This window comes from Cololabis saira, chromosome 7 (genome assembly GCF_033807715.1).
Source record: "Cololabis saira isolate AMF1-May2022 chromosome 7, fColSai1.1, whole genome shotgun sequence".
In the NCBI taxonomy this organism is placed as follows: Eukaryota; Metazoa; Chordata; class Actinopteri; order Beloniformes; family Belonidae; genus Cololabis; species Cololabis saira.
This window is the reverse complement of record NC_084593.1, coordinates 26,196,457-26,214,393: the sequence shown is the minus strand read 5'-3', so window position 1 is coordinate 26,214,393 and position 17,937 is coordinate 26,196,457. Positions and strand designations below refer to the sequence as shown.

At 39.4% G+C, this 17,937-nt stretch overlaps 2 protein-coding genes across 20 annotated transcripts in view; both read right to left on the bottom strand.

Annotated features, from left to right (window-relative positions):
• LOC133446991 (protocadherin alpha-C2-like) overlaps positions 1 to 17,937 on the bottom strand; it is a 204,805-nt gene that overhangs the window by 134,610 nt on the left and 52,258 nt on the right. For 3 of the 19 annotated variants that reach the window (XM_061725272.1, XM_061725289.1, XM_061725300.1), the window contains exon 1: positions 4,387 to 6,852. The exons of 11 other annotated variants lie outside the window; for them this stretch is intronic. In XM_061725272.1, the coding sequence (XP_061581256.1) occupies positions 4,387 to 6,744 (2,358 nt within the window). In that variant the 5' untranslated portion in view covers positions 6,745 to 6,852. Of the gene's footprint in view, positions 1 to 297; positions 2,736 to 4,386; positions 6,853 to 11,852; positions 14,246 to 14,812; positions 17,189 to 17,937 lie in introns of those variants that run through there. 5 more of the 19 variants (XM_061725271.1, XM_061725286.1, XM_061725287.1 and 2 more) reach the window with 3 other exon arrangements.
• On the bottom strand, positions 8,094 to 10,700 carry LOC133447723 (protocadherin alpha-3-like). The gene is made up of 2 exons (XM_061726451.1): positions 8,311 to 10,700; positions 8,094 to 8,190 (listed from the first exon to the last, which is right to left on the bottom strand). The coding sequence occupies exons 1-2, from the start codon at positions 10,698 to 10,700 to the stop codon at positions 8,094 to 8,096; spliced, it is 2,487 nt and encodes an 828-aa protein (XP_061582435.1).

Genomic DNA, 17,937 nt, shown 5'->3' with positions numbered 1-17,937 from the left:
CCAACCCATTCTCTCACTCCTACAAGCAGTGACACCAAGTGAACTGAAGTTATATTGCAGATGTGTTATCAGCTTAAAAGCTTACATTGTCTATCAATGACGCAAGGTTATGATAGAATACAATAAAACAATTGCACGTATAAAAAATATGAATATTGAAACTTAGCTAGACATTCAAAATCCACCAGCCAGCTTCACATATTTACCTCATTAGATATTTGAAATTTGATACTTGCACACCAGTTGCAACAATTATTGTTTAAACAAATATTTTGCCATTCTAAAATAGGTTCTTACCTCAGTTTCTCTCCTTCTGTCAGGTAGGACTAAGGTATTTGCGTGGCTGCCTGGAACTATAGTAGATCCAATACTCATTCTGGGTCCAACTAACATGTATCGTTTGTCTCCAGATCTGTACTGGATGCTGTGACACAGTGTTCCATCATAGTTAGCCTCTTGTAGATATTTAGAAGTATAGTCTGTAGATTTTGAGCACTGCATTGCAATCAGCACGATGATACTGATGAGAAAAAGAACTGAAACTGATCCCAAAGTGATCATCAGGTAAAAAGTCACATTATTATCTTCATCATCTTTTGTTGCACTTTTAACATCAGAAGCTGCAAAAGCTTCTTTGGGCTCCACAAGTTTGACAATCACAGTAGCTGTTGCTGAGAGAGAAACGTTCCCATTGTCTTTGACCAGTATGACCAGTTTATGTTCAGCCTCGTCTGTCTCTGTGAATGAGCGGAGTGTTCTGATCTGTCCTGTGTAGCGGTCCAAACCAAACAGACTGTGGTCCTTAACTTCCTGCAGTGAAAACAGCAACCAGCCGTTATATCCTATATCAGCGTCATAGGCTCTGACTTTAGTCACCAAGTGTCCTGCGTTCACGTTGCGGGGAATCTCCTCCACACCTTCAGCAGAACCGTTGGAGCTGACTGGATACAGGATGACTGGAGCGTTATCGTTCTGGTCCAGAATGAACACGTTCACTGTGACGTTGCTGCTGAGTGACGGAGATCCAGAATCTGTGGCAACAACTTGGAACTGGAAAGTTTTCAGAGTTTCAAAGTCGAAACTTTTCAGTGCCACAATGTCTCCTGTTTCCGAATTTATGTTTAGAAATGAAACAAACGTATTATCTTTGCTTCCATCTCTCAAAATATGATAGCTAATATGAGCGTTCTCACTTTCATCACGATCAGACGCTTTTACAGAAAACACCGAGGATCCTGGATTGTTACCTTCAGTGACATAAAAAGTGTACGTGTGCCGTGAAAACTCTGGACTGTTGTCATTTACGTCTGACACCATGATGCTTATTGTTTTTTGTGTTGATAAAGGAGGTTGTCCTGCGTCTTTAGCGGTTATTGTCAGGTCATAGAGCGCCTGTTGCTCTCTGTCCAGAGGAGCTTTGGTCACTAATGAAAACATTTTATCTTGCAAGGATGGCAATAAAGCAAAATTAACATCTTCACTAACTGAACAAATTACTTTTCCATTAACACCAGAGTCCATATCATTTACACTTATTAGAGCAACTGTAGTTCCAGGTCTGGAATCTTCAGGAATGAAATTAGAAAATGACGTAACCTCAATCTCAGGTGCGTTGTCATTCATGTCAATTATCTTTATAATGACACTTTTTTCTGTTGTGAGGGGTGCTAAACCTTTATCAGATGCCTGAATTTCAATTTCATATTTGTCCTTTTGCTCATAATCTACAATCCCTTTGACCGTTATTTGTCCTGTTGATTGGTTTATATCAAAAACATTAAATAAACGACTACTCACGCTGTTTCCAAATGAGTAAACTATTTCTCCATTCTGAGCATCGTCCAGATCACTTGCATTCACTTGTATGACTTTTGTTCCTACTGGAACATTTTCATTGAGCGTGACAGAGTAAGTGTCTTTTGAGAAAATTGGTGTGTTGTCATTTACATCCAAAACATTTACTATAATAGTCATGTCTCCAGATTTGGGTGGCTTTCCGCCGTCCAGTGCGGTAAGCACTAACGAGTGCATTTGCGCCACCTCCCTGTCCAGCGATTTTTGTAAAACTAATATGGGTATTTTTCCGTCTTCACCTTTATCCCTGACCTCCAAACGGAAGTGGTCGTTTTGGCTAAGCTTATACTGCTGCACAGAAAACTGGCCACTGTCTTTATCCTGTGACGGCTTCAGCTGGAACCGTGCGCCGGGCATCACTGATTCTGAAATCTCCAGCGTTTTCTCTGTCTCCGGAAACCATGGAGAGTGGTCGTTGATATCCAGCACTTCCACTCCAACGTTGTGTACCTCGAGAGGGTTTTCTAAAACGATTTTCAGATTTATTACACACGTACTGCTCTGTGCGCACACCTCTTCTCTGTCAATCTTTCTGTTCACATACAAAATGCCATCATCCTCGTTTATACGAAAAAGGGAATCCGCACCACCAGAAACAACGCGGTACTTCCTGGTTTTAAGTGTGCTTTTGTCTAATCCCAGATCCTTCGCAATATTTCCAACCACAGTCCCCTCCTTAACTTCTTCGGAAATCGAATACTTTAATTGCGCTGAGGCAACACTCCACAATAGCACAACGACCACGCATTTAGCCACAGATTCCATCCTCTTCTCGAGTCTTCTTTGTTCCATTGTTAATTCCCAGGCCACGAGAAGTTAATCACAATAATGAGACGGCATTGCAACGATACATTAAATATCCTTCTGAAAACATCCACCCACCTCCTACGGCAGAAATCAAGAAAACCAAACGCTTCCGCAAGCAGCATTCACATCAGAAATGACTGCGCTAATATCAGACCGGTGAGACACCAAAAGACTTCAGCCACCAAAATGCAGAGACGAAAAGCGCATTGCTCTCTTTCTCTATTATACTGACACCCTGCGACAACATTTGTAAATAACTGCCTTTGTTCCATAATATCTTTCATTTTATTTTTAGTCTTTTAATTATTTACAGGCCTTGACAACACCCATATAGTTATTTCAGCACCATGGACAACGTCATGCATGTCTAGGATTTACACTTCGGTAGATAGATTGTCATTGGCTAATGTAGGAATACCCATTATAAACAAAACACCTTGTCAAACATTCATTTACCCCCCCATTTCTTCTCAATATAAATGTCACTTTAATGTTTTAATGTCTTTTCGCAGGGCACAAATTTAACATAGGCAACAACATATATATATATATATATATATATATATATATATATATATATATATATATATATATATATATATATATATATATATATATATATATATATATATATATATATATATATATATATATATATATATATATATATATATATATATATATTAAAATAAGGACTAATAAAGACGACTGTTTTCCTGTAAAACTCCCAACAACACAAGAAGTGGCTGCAGTGTAATCAGGGCCATGGATAACAATTATAAGCTATTGCAGCTAACTTCTGGCAACAATATTTGTTATGGATTTTTTTATAAATAACATACTTGACAATTCACCTTCAATGGTGAACTATACCTGACACGAAGTTGTCGTTAAAACCTATTCAAAAAAGCCCTGATTTATTTAAGCATACCAAGATATACATATTTAGAATACAGTCTAATGTGCTGTTACAAAAACTAAAAGCCGTCAAACATGCCACAACTTCAACTGGTAATAATCTCACTGAATTAAATAAATGAAACAACGTGTCACATGAATGTGCAGAGATGAAGATGAGTGACTGAGTATAGTAATAGGCGAATGAAGTGCCCCTACCGAAAATGGTTATACATACAATAGAAGATATAGACAAACTTTCCTTCCCTCACTTTTAATTCAGAAATTCAATGTGGTTTGAAATATAGTTTCCAAAATATGAACTGAAACAAATGACCGCCAGATGGGTCAAAATATGAGTAACCTTGGTCAGTAAGAATACTCCTTCACATGTCATGTTGCCATGATATTACATTTTAAGTCAAATTGTACTGGTATAAGGATTTACAGAGATGCATTGACTTATTTTGCTCTACAAGTGTGACATATTATTCTGTAGTATGTCTACAGAAATCTATAGAAGAATACTGTAGCATGTATAATTAATATTAAAATAAAGAAAATAAAAAGATAGTATTAATATATATTACTGAATTTAGTGTGTGTGTGTGTGTGTGTGTGTGTGTGTGTGTGTGTGTGTGTGTGTGTGTGTGTGTGTGTGTGTGTGTGTGTGTGTGTGTGTGTGTGTGTGTGTGTGTGTGTGTGCATCCATATATATGTTTTTATATACTGTTCTCACATATAAAGTGACCACAAAACAGGTTTCTACAAATTATTTGTAAGTTTTGGATAAGATTCTATGAACAAAGACGATTGAATATGCCTTACCTCTTCAAATGCTCCCCTCCTGTCAGGTAACACAAGAGTATTTGCGTGGCTGCCAGGAACTATAGTAGATCCAATACTCATTCTGGGTCCAACTAACATGTATCGTTTGTCTCCAGATCTGTACTGGATGCTGTGACACAGTGTTCCATCATAATTAGCCTCTTGTAGATATTTAGATGTATATTCTGTGGATTTTGAGCACTGCATTGCAATCAGCACGATGATACTGATGAGAAAAAGAACTGAAACTGATCCCAAAGTGATCATCAGGTAAAAGGTCACATTATTATCTTCATCGTCTTTTGTTGCACTTTTAACATCAGAAGCTGCAAAAGCTTCTTTGGGCTCCACAAGTTTGACAATCACAGTAGCTGTTGCTGAGAGAGAAACGTTCCCATTGTCTTTGACCAGTATGACCAGTTTATGTTCAGCCTCGTCTGTCTCTGTGAATGAGCGGAGTGTTCTGATCTGTCCTGTGTAGCGGTCCAAACCAAACAGACTGTGGTCCTTAACTTCCTGCAGTGAAAACAGCAACCAGCCGTTATATCCTATATCAGCGTCATAGGCTCTGACTTTAGTCACCAAGTGTCCTGCGTTCACGTTGCGGGGAATCTCCTCCACACCTTCAGCAGAACCGTTGGAGCTGACTGGATACAGGATGACTGGAGCGTTATCGTTCTGGTCCAGAATGAACACGTTCACTGTGACGTTGCTGCTGAGTGACGGAGATCCAGAATCTGTGGCAACAACTCGGAACTGGAAAGTTTTCAGAGTTTCAAAGTCGAAGCCCTTTAGGGCCATAATATCTCCATTTCCTGAGTTGATGTTCAGAAATGAAGCCAGCTTATTATCCTCACTTTTATCTCGTACAATATGATATGAAATGACAGCATTATCATTCTCATCTTGATCAGAAGCTTTGACAGAAAACACTGATGCTCCTGGATCATTACCCTCAGTGACATAAAAAGTGTACGGACTAGATGAAAACTTAGGGCTGTTGTCATTCACATCTGACACCACAACACCTATTATCTTCTCAGCTGATAAGGGAGGTTGGCCTCCATCTTTTGCTGTTATTTTCAAATCATAGTAAGATTGATTTTCTCTGTCCAAAAGAGATTTTGTTACTAGTGAAAACAACCCATCTTTTAATGATGGTGATAGTGTGAAGGGAATGTCCTCATTTATAGAACACATAATGTTCCCATTTAGACCAGAATCAATATCCTTTACACTAATGAGAGCAACTGTAGTTCCAGGTCGAGAATCTTCAGGAATCGATCTGGATAATGATGTAACCTCAATCTCAGGAGCGTTATCATTCAAATCCACTATCTTAATAATAACGCTTTTTTCTGTTGTGAGAGGAGCCAAACCTGTGTCAGATGCCTCAATTTCAATTTCATACTTATCCCTCTCTTCATAGTCTAGTAAACCTTCTACACTTATCTCTCCAGTCAAGTCATTGATATGGAAAAGACTTAATATATGTTGATCCACACTATTGCTAAATGAGTAAATAACTTCCCCGTTTGGACCGTCATCTAAATCCGTGGCGTTCACTTGTATGACTATCGTTCCTTTTGGAGCGTTTTCTTTGAGCGTCACAGAATAAGCATCTTTCGAGAAAACAGGTGGATTATCATTAATATCCAAAACCTTGATCAGAATATTCATACTCCCAGATTTCGGAGGTTTACCTCCATCCAGGGCCGTGAGTATCAACGAATGACTCCCCGCAGTCTCTCTGTCTAAAGACTTTTTGACAACTAGGATCGGTATTTTACCATCCTCTCCTTTATCCTTGACATCCAAGCGGAAGTGGTCGTTCTGACTAAGTTTATATTGCTGCACAGCGAAATGAGCACTGTCCAGATCACGCGCGGCTTTTAATTGAAATCTTGCTCCTGGCAAAACGGACTCTGAAATTTCAAGCCTTTTGTTTATTTCCGTGAAAGTGGGTGAATGGTCATTAATATCCAGAACCTCTACTTCAACATAATGGACCTCTAATGGCTTTTCTAGCAAGGTTTTAATATTGATTACACATGTTGTGCTTTGCGAACACAACTCTTCTCTGTCAATCTTTCGGCTGACGTACAGGATACCGTCTTGGTCATTTACATGGAAAAGAGGATCTGCATCACTAGAAACAACCCGACACTTCCTTTCTTTCAATGTGGTTTTGTCCAATCCCAGATCTTTTGCTATATTTCCAACCACAGTTGCTGCGTTCAGTTCCTCGGAGATGGAATATTTTAATTGCGCCAAGGCTTTACTCCACAAAAGCGTAGTAACCACTAATCTCACCAAAAGTCCTCGCGCCCTCTTTTCCTCCCATCGTCTTTGTTCCATCGTTGAATCCACAATGCTCAGTAATTCATCTCAGTAACAAAATTTACTCTTCAAAAATGATTTCGTAATCAAAAATGTTCCTTCTTTTCCTTTACAGGCAAAAATAATTGGATATGATGTATTTTCAAATGTCGTAACCCGAATGGACTGCGCTAATATTGAAACGAGAACTACACGACTGGGTGGAGCCACAATGCAGTGACGGCATCGTTATGTGCTGCTGACTTATTATATTGCACTGACACCGTGTGACAAAATATAACGTTTCACAAAAACGGACAAGAATTGAAACAGTTTAGAAAAAGATAGAAAAGTAATGTTTTGCTACTTTCTTCAAAGCACCTGAGTCAAGGAAATAATGAAAGCCTTTTTGAAATAAATAACATAAAACAAAGCTTCAAAAGGTATTTTGATGTCCATTCATAACAACTGATGATCTATGATTAAACTGTTATTTTTTCCCTTTAAACTACAATCAGTTAACATTTTAGAGCAATAGAAAAAAACGTAACTAAACTGAGAGAGCTACCTGTAATACTTTCAGTACCATGGACAGCGACCACAACATTATTCAGCTGAGAATAATGAGAGCGGGTATACCAATTCAATTCAAATTCAAATATAATTCATTAACTCCTGAGTGGAAATCCATTCTTTAATTTTGTGTCAAAGTCGTTGTTTAATACTGCTTCATTAAACTTGTAGCTGGTGACTATCAACCTTGAATTAGTCACTGAGAGAGAGAATGCAGGGATCTGTCGCTTCATTCAAACAAAATGCAAGCCAGTGCTGCCAGTTCAATGGGGTGTTTATTGTTCCTTTCTGTGAAATCAAACTGTCAGCCTTACATTCAGATTGTCTTTGCTTAAGTGGTCAACAGAAAATATAGGCACCCTGCCTCACCCTCACTCTCTACAAACAAAACTGATCCATTGCAGGTGCAGGTGATATTAATCAGTCAACCACTCTGCCCCAGTGACACACCCACACACAGACACCTCCAAAGACACACCTACACACAGACACACCTCCAAAGACACACCCACACACAGACACACCTACACACAGACACACCTCCACACAGACACACCTCCAAAGACACACCTACACACAGACACACCTCCAAAGACACACCTACACACAGACACCTCCACACCGACACCCACTACATGGTGAGAAAATACATCCCTGCTCCTACAAAACTCATCCTGGAAGCAAACAAGCTCACGAACATGGTGCTTTCAACTCCATCTCCATTAACATACATTTGCTAATACATTACATTTGCAAGTTATTTATGGTGCACAATGAGCAATTGCCAGTTAAATATCCAATACTGTCAAACCTATCTATATGGAGGGCTTGTCTGTGACTGGTAATGGATGTTGGTAAGAAGTACAGTTATAGAAAACAGGACAGCTCATGTTGGGAGAATGTTGGTCACTCCTAAATGAGCAGAACCAAAGTGGCATGGCATTATGATCAACTATGCTCAAAACATTCCAACAGTTGAAGATTGTGTAAATAAAAACTAAATAACAAAGCAGGCATATACAGTTTGTGAACTTTAAAATAATCTTTAAAAATAAATGGCTTACCTCCTCAGAGGCTTTCCTCCTGTCAGGTAACACAAGTGTATTTGCATGGCTGTTGGGCATTATAGTGGATCCAATACTCATTCTGGGTCCAACTAACATGTATCGTTTGTCTCCAGATCTGTACTGGATGCTGTGACATAGTGTCCCGTCATAGTTAGCCTCTTGTATATGTTTAGAATGATAGTCTGAGGATTGTGAGCACTGCATTGCAATCAGCACGATGATGCTGATGAGAAACAGAACTGAAACTGATCCCAAAGTGATCATTAGATAAAAAGTCATATTATCATCCTTGATATCTTTTGCTGGACTTTTAACATCAGAAGCTGCAAAAGCTTCTTTGGGCTCCACAAGTTTGACAATCACAGTAGCTGTTGCTGAGAGAGAAACGTTCCCATTGTCTTTGACCATTATGACCAGTTTATGTTCAGCCTCGTCTGTCTCTGTGAATGAGCGGAGTGTTCTGATCTGTCCTGTGTAGCGGTCCAAACCAAACACACTGTGGTCCTTAACTTCCTGCAGTGAAAACAGCAACCAGCCATTATATCCTATATCCGCGTCATAGGCTCTGACTTTAGTCACCAAGTGTCCTGCGTTCACGTTGCGGGGAATCTCCTCCACACCTTCAGCAGAACCGTTGGAGCTGACTGGATACAGGATGACTGGAGCGTTATCGTTCTGGTCCAGAATGAACACGTTCACTGTGACGTTGCTGCTGAGTGACGGAGATCCAGAATCTGTGGCAACAACTTGGAACTGGAAAGTTTTCAGAGTTTCAAAGTCGAAAGATTTTAGTGCCACGATTTCTCCATTTAACGAATTTATGTTCAGAAATGAAGCCAGCTTATTATCCTCACTTCCATCTCGTACAATATAATAAGAAATGAGAGCATTATCATTCTCATCTTGATCAGAAGCTTTAACAGAAAACCCTGATGCTCCTGGATCATTACCCTCAGTAACATAAAAAGTGTATGGGCTAGATGAGAACTCAGGACGGTTGTCATTCATATCTAAAACCTCAACGCTTATTGTCTTTTCTGTTGATAAAGCAGGCTCTCCTCCATCTTTTGCTGTTATTGTCAAGTCATATTGAGACAACTTCTCTCTGTCCAGAGGGGATTTTGTCACTAGAGAAAATGTTTTGTCTTTCAAGGATGGCAATAAAGTGAACGGAGAATCTTCATTTACAGAACACATGACCTTTCCATTGAGACCAGAATCCATGTCATTTACACTGATGAGCGCAACTGTAGTTCCAGGTTTGGAATCTTCAGGAATCAAACTAGAGAATGATGTAATCTCAATCTCAGGTGCATTATCATTCACGTCAATTATTTTTATAATCACACTTCTTTCACTTGTAAGAGGAGCGAGACCTTTATCTGATGCTTGGATTTCAATTTCATATCCGTCCTCATCCTCATAGTCTATTAAACCTTTTACAATAAGGTCACCTGTTACTGTGTTTACATCAAACAGGCTTAATATGGTTGGATTAATACTTTTGCTAAATTGGTACACTACATCTCCATTTGGACCATTATCTAAATCTGTGGCATTCACTTGTATGATCGTTGTTCCTATGGGAGTATTTTCATTTAGCGTTACAGAATAAGCATCCTTTGAGAAAATAGGTGCATTGTCATTAATGTCCAAAACATTAATTAAAATATTCATACTACCAGATTTCGGAGGTTTGCCTCCATCTAAGGCAGTCAGTATCAAGGAGTGGCTTTCTGTTGTCTCCCTGTCAAGAGATTTTTGGACAACCAATATTGGTATTTTAACATCGTCTCGTTTATCTTTCACTTCCAGTCGAAAGTGATTGTTGGGGCTTAATTTATATTGCTGCACAGAGAATTGACCTCCGTCTCGGTCTCTTGCGGGTTTTAACTGAAATCGTGCTCCAGGCAATACGGACTCTGAAATCTCAAAAGTATTGTCTTTTTCTGGGAAAGCGGGTGAGTGGTCATTTATATCCACGACTTCTACTTCAACATAATGGACTTCTAGAGGGTTTTCTAGGACCGTTTTTACATTAATCACACAAGTACTACTCTGCGCACACACCTCTTCTCTGTCAATTTTTCGTTTTACATAAATTATGCCATCGTTTGGGTTGACATAAAAAAGATGATCGGAATCACTAGCAACAATCCGATACTTCCTCTCCTTCAGTCGTGCATTTTCTAATCCCAGATCCTTCGCTATGTTTCCAACTGCAGTTCCTTCCTCCTTTTCTTCCAAGATTGAATACCTTAATTGTGCCGAGGCAAAACTCCATAGAAGCACAAAAACCACGCATCCAGCTAGACGTCCTTGCGCCTTTCGGCGTTTGCATTTCTTTTGTTCCATGTTCGTAACAAAAATCAACTATCCATCATAAGCGACTCTGTAAAACGTAGACAATCTTCACGGTTTCCGAATTGAAGTAATTCCTCTTTTTGTTATTGGGACCTTCTACGGCTGAAAGGATCATCACAAAAAGCAGAACACGAATAAACCAGACTGCAAACCGTAGCACGAGAATTATATCAAGAGGTGGAACAACAACGCAGTGACGACCACATCTCTGCAACTGACTTGTAATATTGCACTGACACCATGCGACCATATTTTCTGCAGCAGAAAACTCAGAAAGAATTGTATAATATTTCCAATACACTGTAAATTGCCCTGTGGTTTATTTCAAACATTGGAGAGGAGGAGCAACATAAAAACTTTTTTAAAGGTTTTGATTGCTTTGGTTCAATTGATTTTCCTTTGAAATTCAATTTGAAAGAACTGCCCCCAACCCCACGTGACCAAACTCAGCTCATGTTTTTTTGTTAAATAAATAATATTTGGGAAACCTTTATCTGTTTATTGACATGATTAAAAAAACATATTCGACAGTTTACTTCATTTAACTGAACCGAAAATTATATAAACAAAAAAAAAATAAGACACTGAGGTGTGAAATACTGCTTGCCATATTGATGAACTGAAAGTTGGACGTTAGAGCAAAAATGGCTGAGAAGATGGATGGTATATGGTTATTGTTGGCTGTAAACTTCTCAGAAGGCTAATTCTTTCCAGTTTCTTCCGCTCATGAGGCAATATTGTTTGTTTGTTTAATTAACTAAAAACATACCCATACCCAATGATATGGGTATGTTTGCACTTATCAAAAGAAGCTATCGTTTTATTTTATCTTTCACTGACTTTGATAAAGTGGCTACTACTGTTTTTAAATTAATCATTGGTTGTTTGAGGAGTGCTGATTTTCTTCTGTTAAAATGCACATGTCTATAAATATAATGTACAGATTTGTCTAAAAGAAATTGACCAGACTGATATATCAACAAAAGAAAAACAATTATTTTGCTGAATATATCAAGTAAAAAGGTTGGTAACAGATGAATAAATTATCAGTAGACCGAATGAAGTGACTACAAGGAAGCGTATAATAAAATATCAATAACTATTATGTAATTCCGTGAAGTAACAACTGTGAATATGTCTTACCCCCTCAGATTCTCGTCGCCTGTCCGGAAGTACGAGAGTATTTGCATGGCTGCCAGGAACTATAGTAGATCCAATACTCATTCTTGGTCCAACTAACATGTATCGTTTGTCTCCAGATCTGTACTGGATGCTGTGACACAGTGTTCCATCATAATTAGTCTCTTGTAGATATTTAGAAGTATATTCCGTGGATTTTGAGCACTGCATTGCAATCAGCACGATGATACTGATGAGAAAAAGAACTGAAACTGAGCCCAAAGTGATCATCAGGTAAAAAGTCACATCATAATCTCCTTCATCTTTTGTTGCACTTTTAACGTCAGAAGCTGCAAAAGCTTCTTTGGGCTCCACAAGTTTGACAATCACAGTAGCTGTTGCTGAGAGAGAAACGTTCCCATTGTCTTTGACCAGTATGACCAGTTTCTGTTCAGCCTCGTCTGTCTCTGTGAATGAGCGGAGTGTTCTGATCTGTCCTGTGTAGCGGTCCAAACCAAACAGACTGTGGTCCTTAACTTCCTGCAGTGAAAACAGCAACCAGCCGTTATATCCTATATCAGCGTCATAGGCTCTGACTTTAGTCACCAAGTGTCCTGCGTTCACGTTGCGGGGAATCTCCTCCACACCTTCAGCAGAACCGTTGGAGCTGACTGGATACAGGATGACTGGAGCGTTATCGTTCTGGTCCAGAATGAACACGTTCACTGTGACGTTGCTGCTGAGTGACGGAGATCCAGAATCTGTGGCAACAACTTGGAACTGGAAAGTTTTCAGAGTTTCAAAGTCGAAACTTTTCAGCGCTACGATTTCTCCATTTTCCGAGTTTATGTTTAGAAATGAGGACAACTTATTATCTCGATTTGCATTTCTCAAAATATGGTATGAAATGAGAGCATTATCACTATCGTCACGATCATAAGCTTTTACTGAAAATATAAATTCTCCAGGGCTGTTATTTTCAGTGACATAGAAAGTGTAGGGGCTTGATGAAAACTCCGGCAAGTTGTCATTTACGTCTGACACGACAACACTTATGGTCTTTTCAGTTGAAAACGAGGGATCGCCTGTGTCTTTTGCAATAATAGTGACGTCATATTGAGGAATTGTTTCCCTGTCCAGCTGCGACTTGCTTACAACAGCGTACATGTTTTCTTGTAATGACGGAGATAAAGTAAAAGGAACCTCTTGTTTGATTGAGCAAATGACTTTGCCGTTCATTCCAGAGTCTAAATCTCTAACACTAATAAGGGCAACCGTAGTTCCAATCTTTGAGTCCTCCTTTATAGAGGTAGAAAATGACGTCACTTCTATCTCAGGTGAATTATCATTTACATCAAGAATATTTATTATTACACTTTTGTCACTTGTTAGAGGAACTGGTCCTTTATCAGATGCCTGTATGTCAATATCATAACTTTTACTTTTCTCGAAATCTATCGGACCTCTAATTGTAACTTCACCAGTGTTTTCATCTATACTGAAAACCTCTTTTATTCTTAAATCGACTTCGTTTCCAAATGAATATACAATTTCACCATTTAGTCCGATGTCCAAATCTGTTGCATTTACCTGGATTACTACTGTACCAACTGGAACGTTTTCTTTGACTGTGGTAGAATATATTTCGTTGGTGAAAAGTGGAGAATTATCATTAACATCAAGCACATCTACAATTATTTCTATGTCCCCTGATTTCGCCGGTTTCCCCCCATCTACAGCTGTAAGACGCAATCTGTGCTTTGCAGCTGTTTCTCTATCTAACTGTTTTAGCAGAACTAAAGATGGAACCTTGCGGTCTTCGCCTCTATCTTTGACTTCTACCCTGAAATATTCGTTATGGCTGAGTCTATATTGCTGAATGGAGAACTGGCCGACATCAGGGTCTCGCGCAGCCTGTAACTGAAACCTTGCTCCTGGTAGAGCCGACTCGGAAATTTCAAGCCTTTTCTCTTTCTCTGGAAATACGGGCGAATGATCATTTATGTCTACTATTTCTACTGACACATAATGTATTTCTAGTGGGTTTTCTAGCACGGTTTTCAGGTTGATCAAACATGGATTTATCCGTTCGCACACTTCCTCTCTGTCTATATTCCTCTTCAAATACAGGATACCATCGTTTTGATTCACCTCAAACAGGGGATCGCCGGAACCTGCTACGACGCGATATCCTCTCTCTTTCAGGGCACTCTTATCCAGTCCCAAATCCTTTGCGATATTTCCAACGACAGTTCCATCTCCAACCTCTTCAGATATTGAATATCTGATCTGTGCACAAACTCCACTCCAAAAAACGTTCAAAATAACTGCGAATGAAAGCCAACTCCTTGCCTCCATCCAGGCTTTGCGTCTTCTTTGTTGCATGACAAAAGGATGATTAAGAATAGTCCGACGGTTTTGCCGTATTTAAAAATCCAGTCAGTGCCTTATGGTTCTTAACGAGGTACAAGATTTGCTTTTTGTCGAAGCTTAAAATGAACCTTTGTTGCCATCAGTTGCCTTTGCACACTCGTTAACCGTTTGACAAAAATTGAAGTGCTTGACCAGCATCATTATCCTCCCAGATGCAAGGAATCCCTGCATTTCACTGACACCAAGCGCTGAAATCGGGATGTACAAGCTGCAGTTTTCTTTTATAGTTTTCAGTTAAGTTTAACTAAAGTAAATCTTATGCAAAATAGATTAAGTCCTTCTCTGATTATGACGGATCAAATAAGAATAGATATACTAAATGTAATTGCGTGTATGTACCGTGTAGGAGTTTCTGTTTTGTACTTGACATGACGAAATTACAAACGCTCATGAAATATGATGGTGAGAGAGAGAGAATCAAATACTGCAAATCAATGAATAAACCCAAATAACAGCTCAATTGAAAGCTCCACAATTCATTCCGATCATCCATTTTACTGCCAATGGGAAAAAAAAAACATCAATTGAATTTACTGCAAGAATATCCTTACCTCTCCAGGTGTACTTCTTCTGTCAGGAAAAACTAAAGTATTTGCGTGGCTGCCTGGAACTATAGTAGATCCAATACTCATCCTGGGTCCAACTAACATGTACCGTTTGTCTCCAGATCTGTACTGGATGCTGTGACACAGTGTTCCATCATAGTTAGTCTCTTGTAGATATTTAGAAGTATAGTCTGTGGATTTCGAGCACTGCATTGCAATCAGCACGATGATGCTGATGAGAAAAAGAACTGAAACTGAGCCCAAAGTGATCATCAGGTAAAAAGTCACATTATTATCCCCATCATCTTTTGTTGTACTTTTAACATCAGAAGCTGCAAAAGCTTCTTTGGGCTCCACAAGTTTGACAATCACAGTAGCTGTTGCTGAGAGAGAAACGTTCCCATTATCTTTGACCAGTATGACCAGTTTCTGTTCAGCCTCGTCTGTCTCTGTGAATGAGCGGAGTGTTCTGATCTGTCCTGTGTAGCGGTCCAAACCAAACAGACTGTGGTCCTTAACTTCCTGCAGTGAAAACAGCAACCAGCCGTTATATCCTATATCAGCGTCATAGGCTCTGACTTTAGTCACCAAGTGTCCTGCGTTCACGTTGCGGGGAATCTCCTCCACACCTTCAGCAGAACCGTTGGAGCTGACTGGATACAGGATGACTGGAGCGTTATCGTTCTGGTCCAGAATGAACACGTTCACTGTGACGTTGCTGCTGAGTGACGGAGATCCAGAATCTGTGGCAACAACTTGGAACTGGAAAGTTTTCAGAGTTTCAAAGTCGAAGCTTTTCAGCGCCACAATGTCTCCTGTTTCCGAGTTAACATTTAGAAAGGTTGAGTGGATATTGTCCCCTCCCTTTTCTCTTCGTATAAAATATGAAATATGAGCATTGCTGCCGTCGTCAAGATCACGGGCTGTGACCGATAAAATGGTCTCTCCTGGATTGTTGTTCTCAGTAACGTAGAAGGTATATGGGTTCTGTGAGAACTCAGGGCTGTTATCATTTACATCTGACACAAAGACTGCTATACTTTTCTCTGATGATAAAGATGGTTCACCCGCGTCTTTAGCAACGATTAATATATCATACTGAGATTGGTTTTCTCGGTCCAAAACACTTTTAGTTACTAGCGAATACATATTATTTTGTGAAGACGGAGTGATCAGAAATGGGATATCTTGGTTTATGTAGCACATCACCTTCCCGTTGACTCCAGAATCCGAGTCTCTCACACTAATCAACGCCACTGTCGTTCCTGGTTTTGAATCTTCTGGGAGCGCTTCGGAGAAAGATGTTACCTCTATACGTGGTACATTGTCATTCATGTCAACAACCCTGATAATTACGGTTGTATCAGTTTTCAGAGTAGCTGTTGCTTTGTCTGATGCCTGAATGTCAATTTCATATCTGCCATTTTCTTCGAAGTCTATTGTACCCGTGACAATAATTTCTCCTGTCCTTGGGTTTAAATCAAAGCGTGAACGGACCTTTGCATCCACATCATTGCCAAAAAAATACACAACCTCTCCGTTTAAACCTTCATCCAGATCTGTTGCATTAACTTGGATCACAGTTGAACCAATAGCCACATTTTCCTTCACCTGCGCTGTATATGACTCCTGACTGAAAACTGGGGGGTTGTCATTAATATCAGAAACATTAACAATTATTGTCATATTACCAGATCTTGGAGGTTTACCTCCATCAAATGCTGTTAGAAGTAAAACATGAGTCTTAATTGATTCTCTGTCAAGTGGTTTAAGGAGAACTAAACTGGGTGTTTTACGATCTTCACCACGATCTTTCACTTCTAAACGAAAATGTTCATTGTGGCTCAACTTATATTGCTGTACAGAAAATCGCCCACTGTCGCCATCACGCGCCGCTTGCAACTGAAATTTAGCTCCTGGTAATGCAGATTCGAAAATCTCTATCGTGTTTTCATTTTCTGGGAAGCTTGGTGCATGATCATTTACATCTACAATCTCCACAGCTACATAATGGACCTCTAGCGGATTTTCCAATACTATTTTTACGTCAATAACACAAACCTTACTGCGATCACAAATTTCCTCTCGGTCAATTTTTCTATTCACATACAATACACCATCATTTTGATTGAATCGAAAAGGGGGGTCCGTAGAACTGTAGACAATACGAACCCGCCTCTCTTTCAGCGAGGACGTATCAATTCCCAAGTCCTTTGCGATATTTCCAACAGCAGTTCCTTCTTTAACTTCCTCAGGTATTGAATATCTGAACTGTCCCCATGCTCTGCTCCAAAACGTTACAACAAGCACCATGCATACAAGCCATTCTGTCCGTGATCTGCGTGTTTGAAGCTGTCTTTGTTCCATGACGTGGGTATCAAAAAACAAGTTCAATCCCTCTCAAACAGCTTTTCGCAAAAACAAACATAAAGGTTTCCACCACATGCGTTACTAAAATGTAAGAATTCTCCAGCACACGATTTTCACGAAGCTAGACTTTGCATTCACATCGCAAGCACAGAAAACGTTCCGTCTCAGTTGATATGGGAGGAACAAATGAGTCTATTGGGTATGAAGAAGACATGTCAAATCATTTGTTGTCCGTAGAGTGACACCGAGCGACCGGGAAACACACTGCAATATTTTAATTCGTGGCGAAAATGTATCGGAAAATACAAGCTACATAAAAAAAATCAGTTTTCAAGGAGGACAAAACCTACCGAGAACACAGCTTGAAAATCAGCTGATCCTTATTTTTACTGTTTTGTAAGTCTTGATTTAAAAGAACGTAGGCAAAGTCACGCTGACTGTATATTATTGCCAAGATTCAAAAAGTGGATTCTTTTTTTTAACGACCGTAAAGGGTCAGTGACTTTCGAGAAAAAAGTTTCAGCACCATGGACAGTTATCGCCCAAACAGTGCATTTTCAAACCTAACACATCACCACAAATAACAATAACGCCAAAAAAATAAGAAAAACTTCAGCAAAGAAAATATGTGTGAATATATGTTTCATCGACCAGAATACCAGGGAGATTGGAAAAATTAAAAACATTTCTATTTCCAACTGACTCAGTATGCTATGATGCGTTTGGTAAAAGCACAATTTCAGTGTCTCCCTTGCATAAAC

Excerpts from the sequence above, each read along its gene's own strand:
- LOC133447723 (XM_061726451.1), bottom strand. The coding sequence starts at position 10,700 with ATGGAACAAAAGAAATGCAAACGCCGAAAGGCGCAAGGACGTCTAGCT. Across the intron at positions 8,191-8,310 it reads TTTTTAAAGATTATTTTAAA|GAGTGACCAACATTCTCCCA; the intron begins GTTCACAAACTG and ends CTGCTCATTTAG.